At 43.2% G+C, this 22689-nt stretch overlaps 1 protein-coding gene and 1 non-coding gene across 2 annotated transcripts in view; both read left to right on the top strand.

Moving 5' to 3' along the window:
* The first annotated feature begins 416 nt into the window (after positions 1-416).
* Positions 417-22689, top strand: part of LOC105559203 — a 28373-nt gene continuing 6100 nt past the window's right edge. The window contains exons 1-3 of the mRNA XM_012007313.1: positions 417-812; positions 14097-14235; positions 19137-19235. Coding sequence (XP_011862703.1) covers positions 417-812; positions 14097-14235; positions 19137-19235 — 634 coding nt within the window. The remainder of the gene's footprint in view (positions 813-14096; positions 14236-19136; positions 19236-22689) is intronic.
* Positions 20903-20975, top strand: Trnaa-ggc. Its single transcript has one exon. It is a non-coding gene; the product is annotated as a tRNA-Ala (tRNA).

The raw sequence follows: 22689 nt of genomic DNA, 5'->3' as shown, positions 1-22689 counted from the left end.
CGCTTCTGTTTAACACACGTACAATCTAATTTTCGTAACAGAGTTACCATATCTTCGTTGGCGTTGCGTATTTGTCGGGCATAAAAATAATCGGGTTACGTAAGAAATCCTCCTCGGCTCAATTTCGATGGATTGGTACATAGGAATACTTTCGTTGCCACTCGAAGGCATCCTTCCTGCTTCCTCGTCGTGACTCACGGCGATGAAAAAAAAAAGAAAAAGTAAAATGTCGAATCGATCGCCCGGCGATCCGCGGCTGCGTTCGCCTTTCTCGCGAAGCTGCTCTCGCACGATTTCCTGGCCGCGGTATCCCCCGCGGTGGAGCGAAGGTCACCTTGACCATCGCTCGCGCCCCTCAGGAGGGTAATGATTCGGGCGGGGGCGCACGAGGGGGGGGAACAGGGGGACAGACGCGGATGGCCTCCAGCGTCGACATATATAAGTCCCAGGATCGGCCCCCACCGGGAGTCAAACGGTCCTCTGCTGCCAAGACAGGCAGCAGCTGCGAGAGCCTCCGGCACCTAGGATCCGCCGTCACCACCGGGGAAACTACTCCGCTACTCTGGACGATCCGCAGTAGGCGTTTCTTCCGGAGCCCCCTACCATCCGCGAGCCCGCGACTCCGAGAACGTACCCCCGCGTGGCAGGTGGCACACCACCGTTGCGCGCTACTCCTAGACTCGCCGCTTAACGAGAGTGCAACTGCAGTTGGCGGCCGACCTGTGCACGGCTCACGGGGAAACGCGGAGAACGCGCTCGTACCGACTCGCCGCAGTTTCGGGGGAGATCCAGAGAAAAGAGAGATGAGGATCGTAAGTACCTGACGTGTCCTGTGATACCGTACGAGCTACGGGAGGAGACCGGAGGGCGACACGGTCCCTCCCGAGGGTCCTCGCTATTTTCGCGGCGCGATACGTCGCGCGGTCGCGAGTGCTCGAGAGTGTTGCGTTCGAGATCAGTGAGATCGTGCGGTTAGATCTTAGTGGGATCTTAAACTTTTGTGAGCAACAGGGAGCGATTCGCTAACATTTTCCATACGTCTTTATGGGGGAATTTGGAGCTTTATTGACGTTCACGCAGCTTCATATTAGTCGTCAACGTTACGTGTCATTTAAATGCACGGATTCAATTAATTTTTACACAGATCACATTTTCTCAATGCGACGTTTCGCTCTAAACTAACTTTCCCATTGTATCAGGTTTCAACATCTTATCGTCGCGTTAAGGAATCACAGACCCCATTTCAGGTTCATCGCCCGCGTAGATAGCATTGCGTCGGAGGCAATAAATGAGAATCTTGTTTACATCGTTTCGACGTAAAAGCAAAAATATATATGTATCTCCAACTATTCCGACTCGACTTTCTACGTTCTTATTTCCGGAACCTTGCGCGTTCGGTTATAAAGTAAAGTGTGCTTTCCTACGTCCATACGCTCGACTCGCTCCTGGGCATCTGCCTAATAATTCTCGTCGCAATTAAAGATGCGGAAGAAAAGGAATCGCCCTGATTCACGTTAATTAGACAGAATTTTAAAGCAAGCGCGATGTAATGGCTGTTAAAATGCATCCGCTACAATTACCCTCGATTTCGAACTTTCGTGAGTCACCGTTTAAACATTTTAGCAGATGAGTCATTTCAATTAACACAATGAATCGAATAATTATTTAGAAACGAGAAATCCCAAGTGCGTTTATTTAGAGAGGGAGAAACTATTCTTACAATTCGACTTATCCTATGATAATTGCCCGTTCTCGTACCGCAACGTTCTCCTTTGACGCATGTTCACGTGTGTTAATTGCAACAAGCTGTTAAATACGCAGACAAATTAACGGACGAGATCGATTAGCTCTCACACGGAAGAGAGATGCGCGCAGAGATAACAGCTGCAGCGAATGAAATCCGCAAACACCATGTAACAGTTCATTCACGAGATTCTAGCCCGTGGCGAGACAGGTCTGCGGCCTTGCCCCGGGCCGTCCGATCGTTTGTTGGTGAACCGGCGTGTCCGGCAGGCTTTAGATCGTTCACATGTTACGTAATGGATAACAAGAGTAACGTCGTTCCTGCGAGGACTCTCCTCTGACGACTTCCAAGATCTTCTAGCCCAACTTACCTCTTTCGAAATACAAATAAAGAATTATTCGTAATTCTCGTATGCTGCATTAGTGCCGAGTAAGAACATTGCGGTTCATGTTGACTGAAGTGATTAAAAAAGTTTTAATTTTCTTTAAATTTAACAATTCAATGAATTTAAAAATTTAAATCATTTAGACACCAACATCCTGTCTCGGCTCTTATATTCTTTATTCCTTCGAATTGTGATTTCAGAGCCTTATAAACTTTATTGTTGGATATAATTTAAATTATTTCCGCTAAAACATTTCAATTATGATTCTTTTTTAATTGCGAGTTTGATTAATCTTAAAATTACTTGTTTAAACTCACTTCAGCTTTTATTACTCCCGATTCTTCGATTTATTAAAATTGTGGAAAGAGTTACACGAAACGGTATATGAAAGACTCTATTAGAGGTCTATAAATTATTTTTACAAGTTTTACACGTTACAACATTCTCTTCAAGAGTTTTTGTACATCAAGTTACAGAGAAAAAATCTAATATATAATCTATATTACATATTGATGGTATTGCAAAAGGAAAAACGTTATATTGCTGGGAAAAGTGTAAGAAGTGCCATTACCGTCTCAAGTAATGCTATATTATTATTATTACTAATCAAATACCGGTTTTTAAAGTGCGCTTAAAAAATTTAAGTACGCATTAAAGTGTAACGTATGCTTACATAATGTAGGAAACAGAAGGAATTGAAAACAACCAATTATGCAATTAAGACGGTGGAACGTGGACTGATCTAATTTACGAACTGCGCTGCACGTGGAATTGAGCATCCCTGATTAGTATCGGGGTCCAGTCGGTTTGGAATCATACGCGGCAACATTTAACGATGTTTTCCAAACAACACTTTTTTACATGAATCGCGAGAAAGTGGTGCTAATAATCTGGACTGGTTATGCAAACTATTAGTGAAAATTTCATAACGTTGCCGCGTGCAATTCCGGTGCACCATAGGCTGTAATTTCGTAAGCGTTGGATTTATCCCGTGGCTCACGCGTCAAATCGTAGGATGCTAATGGTATATCAGCAAGCAATCATTTTAACATCATATCCTACATTACATCCATAAGTTACACTTTTAATTGCCGTGATGCAAAATATAATGCAATTGTGAAGAAACAAATTTTCCGCGCAAGAACCAAGGAACTATGTCGCGGCGAGGGATATACGTAATATTTATGTTAATTTCTAATTATACTCACTTTTTCCGCAAACTTTTAATCCGTGGCTTTATTTGGGCGTCGTGCTTGCTCATTTCTTCGCAAACTTGTCAAGTTTCTAACATCATGCACGGTGATAATTGGGTTTCAACTTTTAAAGTTTAATCAAATTCGCGCTGAATTAAATAAAGGCCAAAATATTTCGTTTATTTGCGCGACGTTGCGCATTATATTTCAAAAATTATTATAGAACTAAATCATCTACATAAACGAATATGGTTTTCCAATAGATAAGCATACGCCTATGTTGATTTAGGTTTATTACAGGCGTAGTCAGAACGGATTTAGAGCGCACGAATGGCATGCAGAAAGCTACAATTGTGTCACTCCCTTCGCGATTTCACAAGTGGTTACCGGATTTACATGTGTGCGTGCATATATGTGTGCCTATAGTACAAAAATGGTACAATCATGGCGTAACGTGATCGAAGTGTGTAATTTTCTGCTCTCTTTTATTAATTTTCTTTGAAAGAAACGGCAAATCCTTTTAGCAAAAAGTAGAGCAAACCATTTTATTTCAAGAAACTTTAATTGATCTTTAGTACAAGAAATCTGCCGTGATATCTCGATTAGCACGTTATTCCAAAGTTTCTACAGCTTAGACTCTGTAAGGCTTAATCTTATTACATTAAGAAAAAAATATTTACAGCATTTTTTTCATCTCTTCTTCTTTCCAGTAAGATTTTTTCTTTTTTGTTCTTAGCTGTTCTTCATTTATTCAATGCAAACGCGAAATTATATTTCGATTTACGTACTGTTTGTCTTTTTCCTTAATTATTACAATAAAATTATTGATAATAGAAAATTAAATATAGATGTAGATTGTTTGTAAACAGAGAAGCAAATATTATAAATTAATACAATATGTATTAGATTGATCAAATTATAGTAATCAGCATTTCAAATTCTCTAATTTCTCGAATATTTGAAGCTTATTAAAATTTATCAAATCAATAAAATCTTACAACAATTTTATAAATAATTTTCGTTACTACTTTAAACTGTGTTTTAAAATCGTCACACACACACATTGTTAACTTTTCTTTTATTTCTGTTAGAGAGAGTGTACAGTATTTTGCACCGTACTTCGACAACTGTCCAGCCGTGACAATCGAAAATATCCTTTTACAGTGTTTTCCACTTTCTTGAATTGGAATTACCCCTTTCACAAAACGTCACTAAACAACCAATATGATTACTGACATCACAATGCATTGGAAATATTCGCCTGTATATTTCCCGTTACATATGTCTAACGAAGGGGAAAGGAGAGCACTTCCTAGTAGGAAGAGGAAATAATAGTAGAACTAGCAATGTATTTCTGGCAAAGAACTGCTACTTGTATATATGGCCACTATATATTTTGTATTAATATCAATAATAACAACGTCAATGATTTTTATTGAAAAATATCCTGGCTGGGGTAATATTTTTCGCAATAAGAATTTTAATTGCCAGATACGGCCAATAAAAATCATCGATGTTGTTAATTACTGCTGGCGACTTTTAAGAGTATTCTTAATAGTTTATCAATAATAACGTTGAATATTTGACGTTTAATTAATTTAACGATTAATTTAACGTTATTCCACATGTCAATTGAATCAACGTATTCAGTCTTTCACGGTTTATTTCATATTTGGTTTAATTATTTTGTGTAGCACGTATTTTGACGTAAATCTAACAATAAGCTAAACGATCGTTTTTTTAAATGCTCGTGAAATTTTGCTGACCTAACAATACGCTTGAAACATCTCGCGTTCGCGCATTTCACGTGCACTGTATATAATACGTTATGAGTTACGTGCACGCGCTCGTTTTTCAACACCTTTGATCCTCTTTCTTGTAATGGCTGGCTTACCGCCAAGGGCGGGATCGTAATACTAGCATAGAAGCGAACGAGCTTGTCCTAGAACGAATTTAGTGCGTGTACTTTCACTTGGTAGCGTTTTACATGATGCAGCGTGAAAATGATGCGCTCTTATAACTCTCGCTTACTGCGTGCAGTCTCAGGCGCAGCCAAAGGAACGAGTTCTAATTAAATTCCACCGGCAGATCCGTCTAATTGCGTATTTGGAACAAAGTTTTCCTGTGATTTTCAAATTGCGGAAGGAGCTGGGATTTCGCGGGAATAATGAGAGGGCAATTTTACTCGTACACCGCGGGAACAATTTTACCGAATCTTACGTAAAAATTATTTTACGTAATTTTACGCGGAATTATTTTCAACAATTTTTCAAGTTATATTCCATAGATTATCCTTAATCACGCGTACATGCTACCGTGAAATAGTTTTATTACACGCGGCAAATCAATTTTGTAGGAAAGCGTGCCTCCCGGCTCACGAAAGGATCGCGAGCAAAGTAACATCTGTTCTCTCCGTGAAAGAGAGGCGTTACTCGGGACACATCCGTCGCCCGTGGCGCGTAATTTTCCGACCGTCCCGAGAATTCCTGCATTCTTGTTAAACAATAGATCCTCGCAGTTTCCCGGGCTCCGTGCACTTCCTTCCTTTTCTTTCGCATTAAACCCCGCGCCGTGATTAAATGCCCGCGAGATCTAAGTACGACGAGTGAAATGTCTTCCGTAATATTGGCCACAGTTTCGCCTCGCTTCTGCGAGATATAGGAGACTAGCCGAGCATATGACCGTATTAAAAGGGAAATTTCATGCGGGCATGAAAATCCAACGGCACGAAACAACGCACGTTGACCGACGTACTTATCGCCGGCGTAACCAATTTAATCGCGACGCTTTACCCAAGTACGCTAAACGACCTGTGTAACACTGCAATCAACATCGCGCCTGTCTGTAATGTCTTTAGATAGCGTCATTTACGCACCCGAGACATTAACATTCGAATCGTCCCGAGTCGAAATTTTGGCCCTATGTTGAACCTTTATATTATATAGTAGGAAAATTGACTCTTACTTTAAAACTGATAGCGTCGGAAATTTCTACTTTTGCCAATTTAGCATTAAAGTAGGTCCTTTTAAGTAGGAACTAAAGTAAATTTTTAGAGTTAAAGATTCAAGGGAGGAGTAAAAAAATATTATGTCATCAAAGTAGGTTATTGCTAGTCTATGTAGGTGTAAATTATCCTTAAAAGTGTCAAAATAGTACCAAACTTTCGACTCGTAACTATATCCGAGTCGAAATTTTGACCCTTTGTTGAATTTTTAATTCTATTACATAGCAGGACCTAAGACAGTGAAAGAGGTCGAACTGCAAGTACAAAATTGACTCCTGCTTTAAAACTGATAGCGTCGGAAATTTCTACTTTTGCCAATTTAGCATTAAAGTAGGTCCTTTTAAGTAGGAACTAAAGTAAATTTTTAAAATTAAAGATTCAAGGGAGGAGTAAAAAAATATGTCATCAAAGTAGGTTATTGCTGGTCTATGTAGGTGTAAATTATCCTTAAAAGTGTCACAATAGTACCAAAATTTCGAGGGTAATTTTGCCCCCGCGAAGTAAATTCGGCATCGCCCGGATTTCTCACGGACGGCGTAACATTCGGCTGACTGACACTATTATTAACTTTCACATTGTTTCGAGGTAAAGGAAGATAATTATACGTGCTTGCATAGCGATAAAAAAAATCACATTAAAAATACTAATGATGAGATCGGAGCGTGTAATCGCTTGGTGCCCGAATCAAACGTCATTTCTCTTTGCTGAAATTTAACGTCTTAAATTGAAGTTTCGTACTTCGTTTCTCTGAAGTGCAGCGGCAACAGTCGAATTTATTGCCACTGGTGTGGAAATGTGAGAAATTACAATTTCTTACCATTCGTTTTCAGACAGTATTACGTTAAACGAGTGTAGTCGTCACGCGTTCTGTTTCACATAACTAAAAATCACGAGTTACGGCGGAAAAATAATGATCCCCGTCACCTTCGATGCCGCAATTTGGACGTAGCGTAGATGAGCCTGAAATTGCGACACTTGACCTTGCATGACGAGGCACAGAGTGGCAAACGAGTCACTCGATTTTTCCTAACGTATCCAACTCCCGTGGCGCTCGCCGTAAATTAGCATCGTTAAAGCGGACACCTCACAAAAAGAAAAGCAATTTAGACAAAATGCTTATAACGCAGCCTCTTACGTTACGTGCGAGTACATTTTGTCTATACGCACAAGTTACAAATGCGGAAGATGTTTTGTAATATCGGTGAATTTATTAGAAATCTCCTTTCCAAGTTATCTGGTAAAAGTAACGATATTGCGATTTGTAATGCGCGCTTATAACTGTTAGAAGTCATAAGTTACGTTACCAGGAAAAAAAAAACTTTAAGTTAATTGCAGGATTGTATCTAATGAAAACATCATGAATCAGTATTGCAGGCGATGCTAGCGTATACAACATGCATAGGAAATGCATTTTTAAGTATTTCGCTTTGGAATTTGATAAAACCGTTCCTTTATTCTCGACCACGCGCTAAACGAGCGTACGTACTATGTAATAATACGTTTCGCAATATAATTGTACGTTAATATTACTTGTTTGTCGATTACAGTGACGGATATAACAATCGATAGAAATAAAAAAAATGAAGATTAAGTAACGAGGAACCGATTTCTCCTCGGGACTTTTGTAATGACAAAGACCGATCGCAAACTATCTTGTGATCAGCGGGCACTTGAAATTGTTGTCCATCAGCTCGACTCCTTATTGTGCACACACGTACACGTTCCTCGAACACACGGCGGGCTAATTGCGCCGATTAATATTAATGGTGTAAAAGTTCGCCCACAGGAACAGATTGAACGCGGACGTTTCACTTGCTTCCAAACGCGGAAGTGGGCATTTAACGTATAGACAGTGCTAAGTATCTATCCGACCGTGTTCTATCTGGGTATTCGTATAACATTATCGTCGTGCTTAAAGATGCGAGAGCTTCCCCCTTTCCTCCGACCGCCGAGTATCGTTATCGATTCAGGAAGATGGGCAAATCATCCGTTCCACTCGTAGAGAACAAAACTTTTGCCCATTTAAATGAATTGATAAGCCGCCCTGGGCTTAAATACCAAGTGAAAGTAACAATGTGCTAAGCTCTGCGCCTGCCAATAAATAATAAATGTATGCAGAAACGTTAAATTAGAATACAGTAGTATCTTAATAACAGATCTGTTCAATGGGATCTCTTGATTCTTCCTCGATACGTCAGTAAGGATAAAACGAACAAATCCCCTTGCTGTAATATAGAACCTTGTTACGTTCTCGTTAACTCAATATATAAGTATATAAATTAAATGCTGTTACTAAATGTATAGGGGGGAAATATCTGAAGCCCAGCCTTATACCGGTTTGTTACATTTTCCTTTCAAGTTTCTTTGCACGAATGAAAATATATGACTCAATAATTGACACATGTTGATCCCGTATAAATAAATTGATAAAATCATCGATTCGATACGTTCGATAGCTCGATACGTCGGAATAACTTCGGATTAATTGATCTGTCATTGAGTCGTGGAAATACTAGAGGCGACATAAATCATTACGGCTTTTATTCACGACATTCTAAAATTTCTTTAAAATACCAAACGCAATGTCTTATCGGAAGTGAAATAAAATTGAAATCTCCACGTTCGCGCTTCAAATCAATTCTTCAATCTCTGAACAGCTGCGCTTTGAATTACATTAAAGGATTTTTTTTAGAAAGTCTATAGATTTTCTAAATTTTCGCAGAGCGCGTATAGAGACGCGGGGAATGAATTCATCGCAAAGTCCTCACGACGTGTCGCGTCTGCGACGCGTCCGCGGTTCCAATATCCCTCGAAAAGCCGTTTCTAATCGTATAAATATCGGCGACGAGACGCGCCGTGAGTTATTATACATCGCGGATGATGAATATTCAACGGCGTCGTTTCGCCGTCCGAACGGGTCGCCGAGTTCGCGGAGACAAAACAGCGGAATGAAATACCGCCCGCGTAATGAAACTGCGCCCGCATTCCTCGTTTTCTCTCCCGCGCGAATAACAAACGCAACCTCCGCGCGGACCGTGCCGTTCGATCGATCGATCGATATCGCCCCGCGACCGTAAAGCGATTCGCCGGCGCGAAATAGCGCCGCGCGCTCATTTTTTCTTTCCATCTTTTCCACAGACACGTGTCGTTACGTCGACGGCTCTTTTTTTCTCTCCCCCCCCCCTCTCTCGCGATGGTCCGCGCGTTCGCGGACGGAGATATCTGGCCGGCGTGATCTCGCGTCACGGTCTTACGCACATGTGTGCCGCACTTTGTAGGCGACCTCGTGGAAACGAAGGCGGCGCGATGCCACCGACGGTGAATAACAGCGAGAGCGACGGTTCTCTCGAAATTACTTCCTTCGCCTCGCGCCCGCGTCTCTCCCCGATATTCGCATTGTCATCACAATTTCCGCTCGACTGGCCATTGCGTCGTAATCGCGAGTCTGATCTTCCGTACCGAAGGTTCGGACGCCCCGTCATCTCCGCCGTCGCGGGGAGATCGCGGAGGCTGGCATCCCGATAGGACTCGGCTTCGCCTTCACCTTGCCTTCACGCCGCGCGAGTATAAGAGATGGGACTCGCCGTGGTGTTGCGGCGCGAGCGCTGAAATAAGATCGCTCGTAATTGCGCGCGGCCGATTTCTTCCCTGTGTGCTACGCGCCTCGAGATCACCGCGTCTCTAATTTGATTATCGCGTGACAACGTAGGGGACACGAAAAATTTCCGAGAAAGATACAATCGCTAAAATTGTATTGTGTTTCTTCGGAGGAAAAAAAAACAAGTTAATGTAATCCTACGAATTGTCGCACTGTCATTTCGCCCTCGTGTAAAATTGAGCGTAAAGCCGATTTGCGGCTGGCCTTTAATACGGTCTATAAATAAATGGCGAAGCTCTTCCGCGATTGCTTTTAATCCTTTTCCAATTCTAGCCATCGGAAGCAAAACAATTCAATAGAAGCGCTCGACAAAAATTGATTTCGCGATGAATTGCCGCGTATCTGACACGCGATTCTTTTCCACACGTGCGCCGTTTAGTATCTGACAAGATAAAAAGACTCGAGAAATTCAAATGGACAATTTTCATTGTAATTTTCATCGTCACCGTACAGCTTTCTTTAAAACGTACGTTCCGCACGTTTGCGTCGCGTTTCATGTATTTTTAATATTTTATCTCGACTGCGTAGCTTCTTGTGTCATTTATTTACGGTTATCTCTCATGTGTCAATTTATGTCTTTTTATACACTGAAAATGGTTAGGACCGAAACGTCTATTTATCGTCCAAGTTAATTAAAGTTTTCGACACTACAACCCTGTCTAGACTCCGAGCCCCTTCTATTATTACTTGGCTTAAAATGGACAACGGGTCTTGGAATTTACACGTGCTTTTTCATGTACAATTTTTCCTCTTGTCGAACACCCGTTTGAAACATTGCCGCTCATTTCAAATTTATCTTGCGTATTCCAATCGCACTTGCGTTTAGTTCTAGCGCGCTCTGTCAATTTGTATTTATCGGCACGACTTCTGCGTGACTGGGTCGATGGTTGTTTATTGGATGGCTAATTAACAAAGTGAATTATGCCGGAGGCACGCGATCGCGCCCGATAAGAATCAGAAACAAGAAAGCGTGCGACTGTGGAAAAGTCGTAAATAGCAGCCCGCGCGTTTACCCCCCCCTCTTTAATGGACGTTATTAATTAAAAGTGCTGTCAATCCGCCGTCCCGCGACCGAGCCTACGCCATTAGCCTGTCTTCCCGCACTTGTGTTCACTCTTGGCGATACGATCGTTATTCCGTATTTCGCCGAATAAACGTTCGCTTCGTTGCATCATCGCGCGGCTTTCGGTCCATCAATTACGCTTCGTTAACGGCAACGCGTTATTGCATTACGCGCGTAAGATGATAATCCGGCCGTCCGGAATTATATGTCGAAATGTCGACCGTTGAAACGATCCATATCTGCATATATTAACAGATATAATAGTTAATAAATCGTTGGCCGCAACGTTAATTTGTCCGGCTATTAATTATCTACCATAACGGCTATCGAGCGCTGTCGTGAAAAGATACCGTCGCGACCGAAGTCCGGGAATCCATGGCGATCCGCGGGCGATACCGCACGCTGCAGAAATCGGCCTCGGAATTCCCGTTCCGAGCGTTAGGTCTGCGAAACAGACCTGGGGCTCGATTCTTCAATTCATACGAGGAAGAAACGTACGCGAATACTCTGCTCAAGCAGAAAAGTTGCAAGGACATTAGCATGGGCTCTTAACCAATCGACTCTCTCGACTTTTCTGCCAGAGCGGAATTTTCGCACACGTTTCTCCAGCGGACGATTTCAAGAATCGAGCCCCTGGCGTATTTTCGCATCATCAACGTGCGAGTCTTCGACCAACTTATCGGTTAGCCATGGCCCATTTAGACTCGGCAGCAAGACCGGCGCCATTATCCCCTTAGAAGAGGATCAACGTGCAGTTGGAGTGTCCAAGTACCGAGAGACTGCGCGCGCGCGCGGTGCTCGATTTTAAGGCAAACCACCTGCCGATTCGCCTTGACATTGCACGCGGCGCGACGGAAAACCGCGCGCTCGAAAAGAGGCTCGAACGGAAAGCGGCCGTGGCAGCGGCTCACCTTGCCTTTGATACGGAAATCTCGCGAGCGAGCGAATCGCGGCGAACGAACTCGGTGTCGCCACCGATCGTGCCGACAATCGTGGCAACCTTTATCCGTGCGATTACGTCGAGAGAGCCCGGGCCCCCGTAATTGCCGATCGAATAGCGGTGTCCTTCGACGAGCTTCTTCCCGGCGCGCGTCCGGCGCCTCGTTGAGAGAGGCATCGGCCGTAAATCGGCTCCGTAATGATTTCATCAGGGGGCTTTACGTAAGGGAACGATATCTCGGAAAGGAAAGAAATTGAGACCCGGCGATTCGATTCCTCGCCCCCTCTTCCCCCCCCCCCTCCTCCCCCTCGTTGCTCCACCTTTCTCGCGTTTGCGTAAGAGCTACATAAAATTCGTGGCGCGATAACGGATTTTCGAAGCGAACGCACGGTGGTTTGCGTCATCCTAAGCCGACGGGAATCCTCGCGGTTCTCTACGTTAATTTGATTGTGACAGTGTTTGCCTTACGACATCGCGGAGCGCGATAGATTGGTGCGAAAGATTGAACACGCGATGCAGCCGACAAGTCGGGAATTGATGGAAAATCGGGACCGAAACAAAGGCCGCTGCCGGTGAGCGTAAAAGTCAAATTGAACCGGTTAGCACAGTGAGAGATTTACCAATATTTCAGGAAAAAAAAATAGAAAACCCGTTTTACAAGCGTAATATGAATTTTTTGATAGATTTCACGCTACTGAAAGAGGGGGCGCCCTAACGTTTTCATAAAAGAATTTTTATGGACAGCAAGGATCGATCGTTAACGCCATTTCGGCCAAAATGTCACGTGTATCCCCCTTTCTGCTTCTCGGTTCAGTTGCTGAAAGAAATAAATTCACGCCCAAGAGAAATACATTTTTTTTTATGTCGCAACGGATCCAGCAATTTTTGTGAAAATCCATCGGCGAACGCGCGCCAGGCCGTTTCCGACGAAATGAAAACGTTAAGCGGCACATTTACTTGTTTGTAGAAGTGTGTCGCGGGGTCGTAAATTTCTGCGGCTTGCGGTGGAAATTGTACATTGGAAACGCGCGCGGCGAGCGATCAGCCGTAAAAATTGTCACGCACCTTCGTCACGGACGATATAACTTCACAGATCACAGAGAGCGTACAGTCAGGCAAAGGGATATAATTCCGAGGTTTTACAGCGCGCAATTTCCAACGGGGGACGTATGGCCGTGCGTCTAGCGTTCTGCTCGCTCTTAAACCTATCTCGATAATTTAAAGCCTATACTTAGCGTCGTTATGCGGGCAGTGTCGTTACTTTGCACCTGACAGGCCAGATCGACGCCGACTTCACTTCGGCACAGGATATACCGATAATTATCGTAATAACGGACGCCATTTTTCGGACAGTCGTAACGGTCCAAGTTGATCTCGCGACGACTCGGTCGCTCGTTGCGCTACGAGAAGCAAGTTTCGTCAAGCAGCTGTTGCTTCGTGAGGGAACACGACTGATTAAACGCCACGCGAGAGCACTCTCTTATTTTATTATAATTCGCCACCGTTTTATACAACGGTTTACGTGGAACGAGAAAAATAATTGTACTCGACTCCTTAATGCCTGTCTCTCCGTATCTATGTAAATTACTGCAATATGCTGGACGTGTGAATGCTCATTGGGAAAGATTCTCTCTTAGTTAAGTGTGGTATCGTGTCTCACTTGCGATTCACGAGAGAAGCGGTTGCTGCACAATTTCGCAATGCAGTTTAAAAATATAAGATTAAACAATCCGAGCTGAGGCTACTTTTCCTCTTACGTTATGCTTCTTTTGCACAACAATTTTCATAATCCTGTACAATGTAGAAATAAAATGTGAGACGTTCTTGTATCACTCTTGGAGATTTTCACATAAAATTTTTCTATTGTCATTATAGATTTGCTATCTCATTTACGAAACTCCTTTAATTTTGTGCAAAGTGCAGAGAGAAGAGGCTAGGTTTGTCAAGAAATACATGTCGGTCGTTTGTTCAACTTAGAACGTCACAAAATTCTTTTCCAAGAGTTCGCAGTCCCTTATTCCTCTTCAAGTTTGTGTCTATCACATTTGAGCCACACGAATTTTATCACTTTTCTGTAAGAGTTGCAAATTTACGAATTCTTAATTGCAGGTTGTTCTAGTCGTATTTGTCATCGCCGTACTGGCGGCCGTCTCGGCGCAGGATTTCAGGCATTTCTTCGCGGGATTTGGTCCTTTCGGCCTCCAGGGAAGTAGGAGCTCAGTAATGAGGGATCCAAGATCGAACAGGGGTAAGTTATTTCGCACAAACGCCGAGATTACATAATAGTATCGTTAAAAGACAAAGAGCTTATTCGACTGAAGCTTCAATTTACACTAGGATTAATGGATAATTAATGTACAGTAATATTTACCCGAGTGATTGGTCCCGGAATGGGCCTCGATTATTCTCGGTTTCAACTCCAGTTCAAGAATGTAAAGTTTGAGCGACCTTAACTGGCAAATGTTTAATAACTGCTAACTATATAATTGTACAATGCGCGACGTTTCGGTCCTTTTCAAGCGCAAATTTCTGGAAGAGGACAATTCTTATCCAGTTCAAGGCTCCCAATTAAAAAATTATGCGAGACTAAACTGACGCCAAAATATTCGACTCGGGTATACTTTTAGAAAGTATAGCCGGATGTCGCATCGTTGATGTGCGCAAGAACGTTTTAAAACATTGTAAAATTGATCGAGTGTGGATTCCTGGCGTCGCTTGAAAAGTTTTTTCTGCGACGACCTTTGCATTCTTACGGCTACTTGAATTTGCATAATCCGAACATGATTTGTCGGTGCATTATTACTTCGCCCGATCGCTCGCTACTAAAACAATTACGCTTTCCTTTTTTTGCTCGTACGCTATTATTATTACTCCAAGCACTCGTTGATTGAGATTTACGGTACGCTTCGGAAGTGTTTGCTCGCGCTTACATGTGTATCCTCCACGTTATCAGGAAGCTGAGGAATCATGCAATTACGATAATTTGTCCTTATGTTTTCTTCCGTTTGCATACGCCGCGAAGAAACGGCCTCGTTTCGTCCGCGAATAATGCTAGGCATTCTAATGCCGCTCGCTAGAATTCCTCAATCGTTCGAAAGTTCTTCCTCAACGTGATAGACTTCTCGGAAACGAAGTCTCGCTTATACGATATTATTGAGAGATGTAACACGGTGTAATTGCGACAATTATTGTTCCACGTATTGCCGTGTAAACGTCAATACGGCAGGGAAGAGTACAATTTTACGATAAACCAAACATTCGCAGCAGTTTTCCGTTTTGAAATTCAGCAGACGGGAACAAACGTGTTCTACAGAATTATTTTAGAAGATTAATAGCCGCGGCCCATTATCCGCGCCGCGTTTATTTATATAACGTACCGTGCATGATTGACAATACAACAATCGTTTTTATGACGGTCTGTGCCCGCTCAGCCGTAAAGATCCGAGATATAAAAGGAATGCTCTTTGAAGTGCGCTGTCGTATAATCAAACAACTGATTGCGATCGAGAGGAACGAGCGCCTGAATCGCGTAGGTAATGTCTTGTTATTGATGCAGTATCTGTCTTGCGTAGATAGCACAGAACTTTTACCGGAACAACGGGGCTAACTAGGGATATGCTTCAACACGTGCGCGCGTAACGGAAGGAAAGGCGAGCCGTTTGCTTTTATACCGCGAACTTGGTGAATTACGGTACCGAACCTATCGCGCGTTCGTCAGCGCGTGCCTTCCAGTCGTACATTTTTAACGTCGTAATAGTTTTATAAGAGTTTCTACAATTTTTAAGTTAAGAACAATTCTTCGGAATGTGATTGTGTCGAGGTTGAAAACTATTCGTATTACAATCGCAAACGTGAAAGAGTTGAACTGTCCAGGATGTTACAATACAATGCCGTTGCTTCTAAGGCTGCTCCAACTGCGTTATTTAAATGGCTTGCACGGACAGGACACGCGATCCTTGCAACCTGTTCGAGCGTTAGTATGCGCATAATAATCGGCATTGAAATGAGTGTCAAGTTCAAATTCACGTACAATAAATAATGCGTCATATATCGTGCGTCTAACGGAATTCTGGAGCAGGTAGCGAAATAAATCACACTTTAATTTGACAACGGCAAAAACTGACTGTTCCAGTTACGCGCGATAGGAAATCTACGAGAACGTACTTATTATCCGTTTTGTGATGCGTATCTTTTATTTGTCTCGTTCATTAAGTATACGCTTTTCGCGATAAGATTTTGAAACAATTCGTATTGCGACGTCGAACGATTAACGTTGCCAATTTATCTTCCGCTTCCACAATTCTCATTGTGTCGAGACTACCGCTTAGAAAGTCATTATCGGGATAACATCGGAAGCCTACGTCGGTCAAACAAATCGTTCCTTTTTCTGCCGCTGAATATTCATAGCGATTACTCACTGGAGGCGCGCTCGCCTTCGTGTACTCCGTTACTACTTTATTGCGAATAACAGGAGACGACTACCAGGCGAAACTGGCGTTTGTTGTACGAATACTACGATCGTCAAGATAATTATCTCACCAGATCCGATAGTATCTGAGTCCATATAATATCGTGTCAGTAGATCGATTAATAATACGGGCACATAAACAACTTCCTCGTGTTAGAAAGGATTTCCACTACTCCTTCGTAGATAAGTGCAACTTTCCTTTAATGTCACGTAACACTGTGCTGCTATTAGCAGCCGCGGTTTGTTAAATAACATAATGTGCGCGATAAATGAACACAATGTGGAGGTAATTTTTGTTTACAAGCTTTTGCTCTTATTCGAGCTTCTATTAAATTTCAGATGTTTCGATAAAATCACTATTTACTCCTCCATTAGCGATCACTCGGAGATAATTAAATAAACATAAAAAGGAGCGCGTAATTAACTCGATATAACGTATACGTTGATGCAATAATCGCTTGCAATTACGCGAGCATAAATGTCTCATATGCTCGCCGTTCACTTTAATAATCTACGAAAAGTAATAGAAGTGCGGTAGAAGTTATTAAAAAAATATTTATTTTCTCTAACATGGAACGAAACCCGTCTGCTCTTTTACAAAATTAATCCTTTACTCTTCAACGTTACGTTTTATGATTCTGTTTACTATGCGCGATCAACCGCGCATCGTTGCTTCGCCAATGACCATGAAAGCCAATAATGATCTTTGTAACTGATGCGAGCATCCAATCAGCTCGATTCAATCTCGTCAAACGATGTCGATAACGATCTTGTACCACTGTATTAAGCGTAACTCGATATAAATCACTGGAGGTCAATAGATTCACTAGAGAACATTAACAAGTACGCCATTCCACGGTTATAAATCGCTGATTGATGGTATTATCAAAACAATGGCTCAAATCTTTCCGCGTAGATTATCCCCAGGATGCTCTTCCTCTTAGGGTCTGAGCAGAATGGCAGTCTTATACTCTTAAGACAGCCTTAAGACAATGTATTAGTAACTTTAGAATATTACTTGACCATGTCTGGCAAATTTTTATGTTAAAACTCACAACGTTTCGACCATGGTTTCTGGTCCTATTCAAGTGATCTAACAAAGAAATTACAAGCAGTTCTAATAAAGGGTTGATGCATAAGTGAGTTACAAGAAGTTAAAAAAATTCAATGTTTTATGTTTTAAGCCTTTGTCTTAAGGTAACGCACAATAACTGTCTTATGTTTTAAGAGTGCAAGACAGCCATTCAGGCCCTTACGTGATTCGAGATTGCTAATGGCTCTAAAGCTAGCGCCCCACTATGCGTGATTCACAATGCGCCATTCGTGATTCGCAGAAATTCGTTGGACATTCGTTATTACTTACCGCACTCTTCGTGATTCGTAATTTATCATTCGTAATTTATTATTTGTCGTTTCGTTCGCGTTAACTTGGACAACTTAAAACTTTTACCTGTCATTGCAGGACTTGTATCATAAGTCTACAATTAGTCAGGTCTCAATACTAGTCGAGAAATCACTATTTTCGTCAAGAAACCGCTAAGGCAAAGGCACACGGAAAGACCGGCTAAGGCAAAAATAACTAAAATGAAAATGTTGCCGTATAAATAGTAGGGGCAGCTACACTGTTTTGTGTTGCAACTAAGTTTGTTGCACAAAACGCATATAGTTATCTCCACTATTTATCATACCAATGTGGGTACACTGTAAAAAAATTACATGTAAAATTACAATTATTATAGTGGGTAATACTGGGACCATCTACTGAAGGTGTATATTTACATACGTCAGTGAATTTACACCTCGTAGATAAAATTATTACCTTATGTAACAAGTAAACTGCTTGCTTTTAATTGTGTAAATTTTACAATTTTTTGTAATTTTTCATCATGTATGAACAAGCATTTACACGACAAAGAGTAACAAAAATTTTTTTGTAAAAGTACATAAATTCATACATTTCCGTTATCAATGGTGTAATCGCTACACTTATTATGTGTGTAATTTTACATACCTTTTTACAGCGTATGACAAGCACAGAATAGCTGTCCCAATGATTGCTATTTATTGGGGTTGTGCCAACCCTAACCCAGTGAGAAATGATTCGTCGATCGACGTCGAAACCATGGTGGAAGTATACAAGGTGAACCATTCCCGTGGATGCGCAGTAGCCTAAAAGTAGTGGGGACGATCCATCCAATAAGAGCCGTGCTTTTTTGCTTATAGATTAGGTTATGATTTGTTTGACCGTTCAAACTGCCGCCACACAAAAAAGCACGCCGCTTATTGGCCGGAAGGAAGGCTACCCCCTCTCTTCATGCGCAATGGTTCACCTTGTATACTTCCACCATGGTCGAAACGACGTCGAATCGACATCGACACCGTCGAATTGACGTCGATTCGACATCATTTCGACGTCGATCGGCGAATCATTTCTCACTGGGAATTAGACATGTGGTAACCATATCGGTCTCTCCGTGCACGAATCACGAATATACGAATCACGAATCGCGCCTAGTGTGGCGCTAGCTTAAACATTTTAGCCGTATTCACCGGCTGCAAATGTAAGAATAAAACGAAGTTTGCACCTTTCGCGTCGGGACGAACAATCGTGAGAACAATCGCACCCTTTAAAGCCGCGATTGCACGGATGCCCGCTTTAACGTGCGTTTCTCCTTTCGTAGGTCCGGTGCTATTCCCACCTGGGCCGCCACCCAACTCGGCTGACACCAGCGGCGTCATCGTGGGCGCGAGCGGATACGGATTCGTGCCACCCAGCGCAGGTAATTCGTACGCCAGCTTCTGAGAATCAAAAGAAATCCCGGTGCACCTCCTCCCCCCCAAAAATTAAGAGAAACGAATAGAGAGAAGCGGGTTGAAAGGGATCGGTGGTGGAATACGAGCCGGCGAGCCTTTACGTGACCAGTCTCTGCATGTAAGACAGCCCAAAGAGTCGTCGAGGGTAACGGAACGAGTAGAAAAGGGAGAGAGTAAACGTTATCTTCCATCACGCGGTATCTCGTTCGTTCCTCTGCACTCAATTTATGTATAAACACTATTTATTGTTGTCACTTATGAAATAACATAATCTACGATACACTCTCCCCTCCTCCCCGCCCCCCCCCAAAAAAAATTTAATTGTACACCGAGGATGCATGTCCATGTGTATTGTGCATGTGCAGCACTGTGGCGTTCATTTTGTTTTGCGAGTTGTTCGAAAAGTCACGCGCGAAGCTCCCTAAATATTAACACTTTAAAGACAGCAATAGCGCCGCATGATAAAGAAATGCGTTTTACGCGAATGTAATGTTAAGTAAAGAGCTTGTCAATTATGCAAATTTCTCGAGAGTCTTTCGAACAAAAAAATATATATATACATATATTCATGATGACGTTGCTGGTTTGTTAGCCAAATGCGAAGCGTTAATATTTATGTTAATGGGGCGCAACTCCGTGCAATGTTGAAACTTGCAATATTGATAATTAAACGCAGCGCATTAAAATGACGAGCGTGATTTCGTTGCGAGTGGCGCGACTATTCGGACACTCTCTGTAATTGTTAATGGCGTTACACAAATATATCAACACGCTGTAAGTTAATAAAAAAAAAAGAGAGAGAGATAACTCTCAGCATACACAATCGTCGCGAATCTGACGTACGCACAAGCGTTGTAACTTCCTCTCATGTTATGTAAAAAAATTGGCTCATTAAAAGAATCGTCCGACTCTCCGACCGCGACGTGTCGAATGCACGCGGCTCCGAGAATCGGCAGAGAAACCGCAAAAGTTCTCTCCCCCTATTTACCTTCGTTCGCTACGTTCTCGCGAAGGTCGTCTCACCGGCCCGACGCGACGTTCGATCCTTGAATCTCGGCGGGTACGTCGTATTGCGAGCGTGCTAATGGTATCCTGTCGTTCACGTCGAGGACGACAATCGGCTCTTCTCATTACGTACGCCCGTACGGGAGAGACTGCACACGGCATTTACGAACGTGGACGACGTGCGAGCATGCTACAAAGCTTTCGCCGTCTCGCTCGCTCCCCGTTGCGACTTTCCCCCGAATTGGAGGATGAATTCGGGGCTCGCGGGCCGCGACGGCGAGACGCGATACTAATACGTGGTACGCGGGTCCTTTAGCCGCTAAGTAACGTGCACCGCAGCATGTCTGGTGACAGGAATGCACTAGCAGATAGATATCGTAATCTCCCACGCTACGCAAGGTAAGTTTATAGAAAGTAGTAATATATATTTAATAAGAAACGAGAACGCCAAAGCTTAGGTCCGAGCAAGATGTAGGTAGCCATAATAAATATATAATATATTTAATAACCGCTCTCTAAAAGTCGGCGCGTTATCACTGAAGACAGTTATAAGCATGGCACTGAATAATTCAGTATATACTTCATTCAATGAAATAAAGTAGGTAAGCGAGAAGGACTTTGATCGTGGGCCTGAATAGCTCAGTTGGAAGAGCATTCGCCCGGCACGCGGAAGGTGCCAGGTTCGAATCCTGGTCTAGTCCTAGCCCGTAATTTTTCTCGCCAAAAATTAATAAGTGGCGCGCCTTAGTGTCTACCTCCCCGAAGATATACCACCCCTACACGGAAAGACCGGCCAGGGCAAAAATAATAAAAATGTTGCCGTATAAATAGTGGGGACATCTACATTGTTTTGTGTTACAACGTACACTAAGGGCCTGAGCAGAATGGGACAAAGGCTTAAAACGTAAAACATTGTCTTAAGAGTATAAGACAGCCATTTTGCTCAGGCCCTAAGTTTGCTGCACAAGGAGCATATGGTTGTTTCCACTACTTATGGGTATGCCAACCACAGATATAGCTCAGTTGGAAGAGCATTCGTCCGGCAAGCGGACGGTGCCCAGGTTCGAATCCTGGTCTAGTCCTAGCCCGTTATTTTTCGCGTTGAAAATTAATTAGTAGCGCGCCTTAGTGCCTACCTCCCTCCCCGAAGGTACACCCCTACACGAAAAGACCGGCTAGGGCAAAAATAACTAAAATTAAAATGTTGCCGTATAAATAGTGCGAGCATCCACGTTGTTTTGTGTTGCAACGTTCACCGAGTTTGCTGCACGAGGCGCACGTGGTTGTCTCCTCTACTCAGGGGTATGACAATCACAGATATAGCTCAGTTGGAAGAGCATTCGTCCGGCAAGCGAAAGGTCCCAGGTACAAATCCTGATCTAGTTCCTAGCCCATTATTTTTCTCGCCGAAAATGAAGAAGTGGCGCGCTCAAATATCACTATTTATCGGGGTTGTGTCAACCCTAATCAGACATGTGGCAACCATATCGGTCTCTCCGTGTATCTATTACTATTAATTATTCAGTGCTATACTTAGTGAAGCAGTGATTATTCACTGTTTTCAGTGATAATCCACTGATTGACTTCTAGAGAGCGTGGGGCGTGGTATCGCCATAACTGGTCCCCGCGAAATGTTGCGGGTAAACGTTCCACAAACGTTCCCCCTCCTTTTTGTAATTACACGGTGGTGAGCACGAATCGTTTTCTTTTCGATATATGATACAGACTTTCGCCGTTATCTTATTAACCTTGTCAGCGATACCCAGCGAGCCACCTACCGGTCGCCCATTTGCACGAGAGCGAGAGCCGGAAAGCGAGGTCGGGTCCTGCAAATCTGTCCGTAGGCCCGAACGAAACGTATAGCGTAGAAGCGCGGAACGGGTTTCCTTGCGTAATCGGATCCCCTCGATTTCCGCGACGTAATGCGCGGGGGGCAGCGTGTCTCTTCCGGTAATTTGAGCGGCACGCTCGGCTTTCATTTCACGCGCCGTCCTTCGCACCTGCGCTTGGCCGTAGACTCATCAGTCGGCACAACGAGACGTAATGAGAAAAAGAGATAGAGTGAGCGCGCTCGCGCGCGCGAGAGAAGGGAAGATCGCTAACCGAGGAGCTGGAGCCTTTGTACTTCCTCCTTCCGCGAAACGCAGCTGTATACCGGTTTCCCCCGCGTGGGGAATCTTCAGCCTTGGCACCCGGCGAGCACGCGGCGAGTCCGCGGACACGACGCGACGCGACGGTTCGGTGAAAGCGATTTCGACGAGGCTGCGCGGCCTCGTGGCGGCTCGCAAACTCGTTTTACGCGTAACCTTACTTAAGTTACTCCATTGCGCGTAACAGGTGTTACGAGGTCGCGACAAGGCGACAAGGTTGCCTTTTTGGTCAGCCAGCGATGCGAGCACGGGGAGACAGACGGAG

The sequence above is a fragment of the Vollenhovia emeryi genome, unplaced genomic scaffold (assembly GCF_000949405.1).
Source record: "Vollenhovia emeryi isolate VEMERY1.0 unplaced genomic scaffold, V.emery_V1.0 DF939286.1, whole genome shotgun sequence".
In the NCBI taxonomy this organism is placed as follows: Eukaryota; Metazoa; Arthropoda; class Insecta; order Hymenoptera; family Formicidae; genus Vollenhovia; species Vollenhovia emeryi.
The sequence above is the reverse complement of the archived record's forward strand: the minus strand, read 5'-3'. Positions and strand labels throughout refer to the sequence as shown.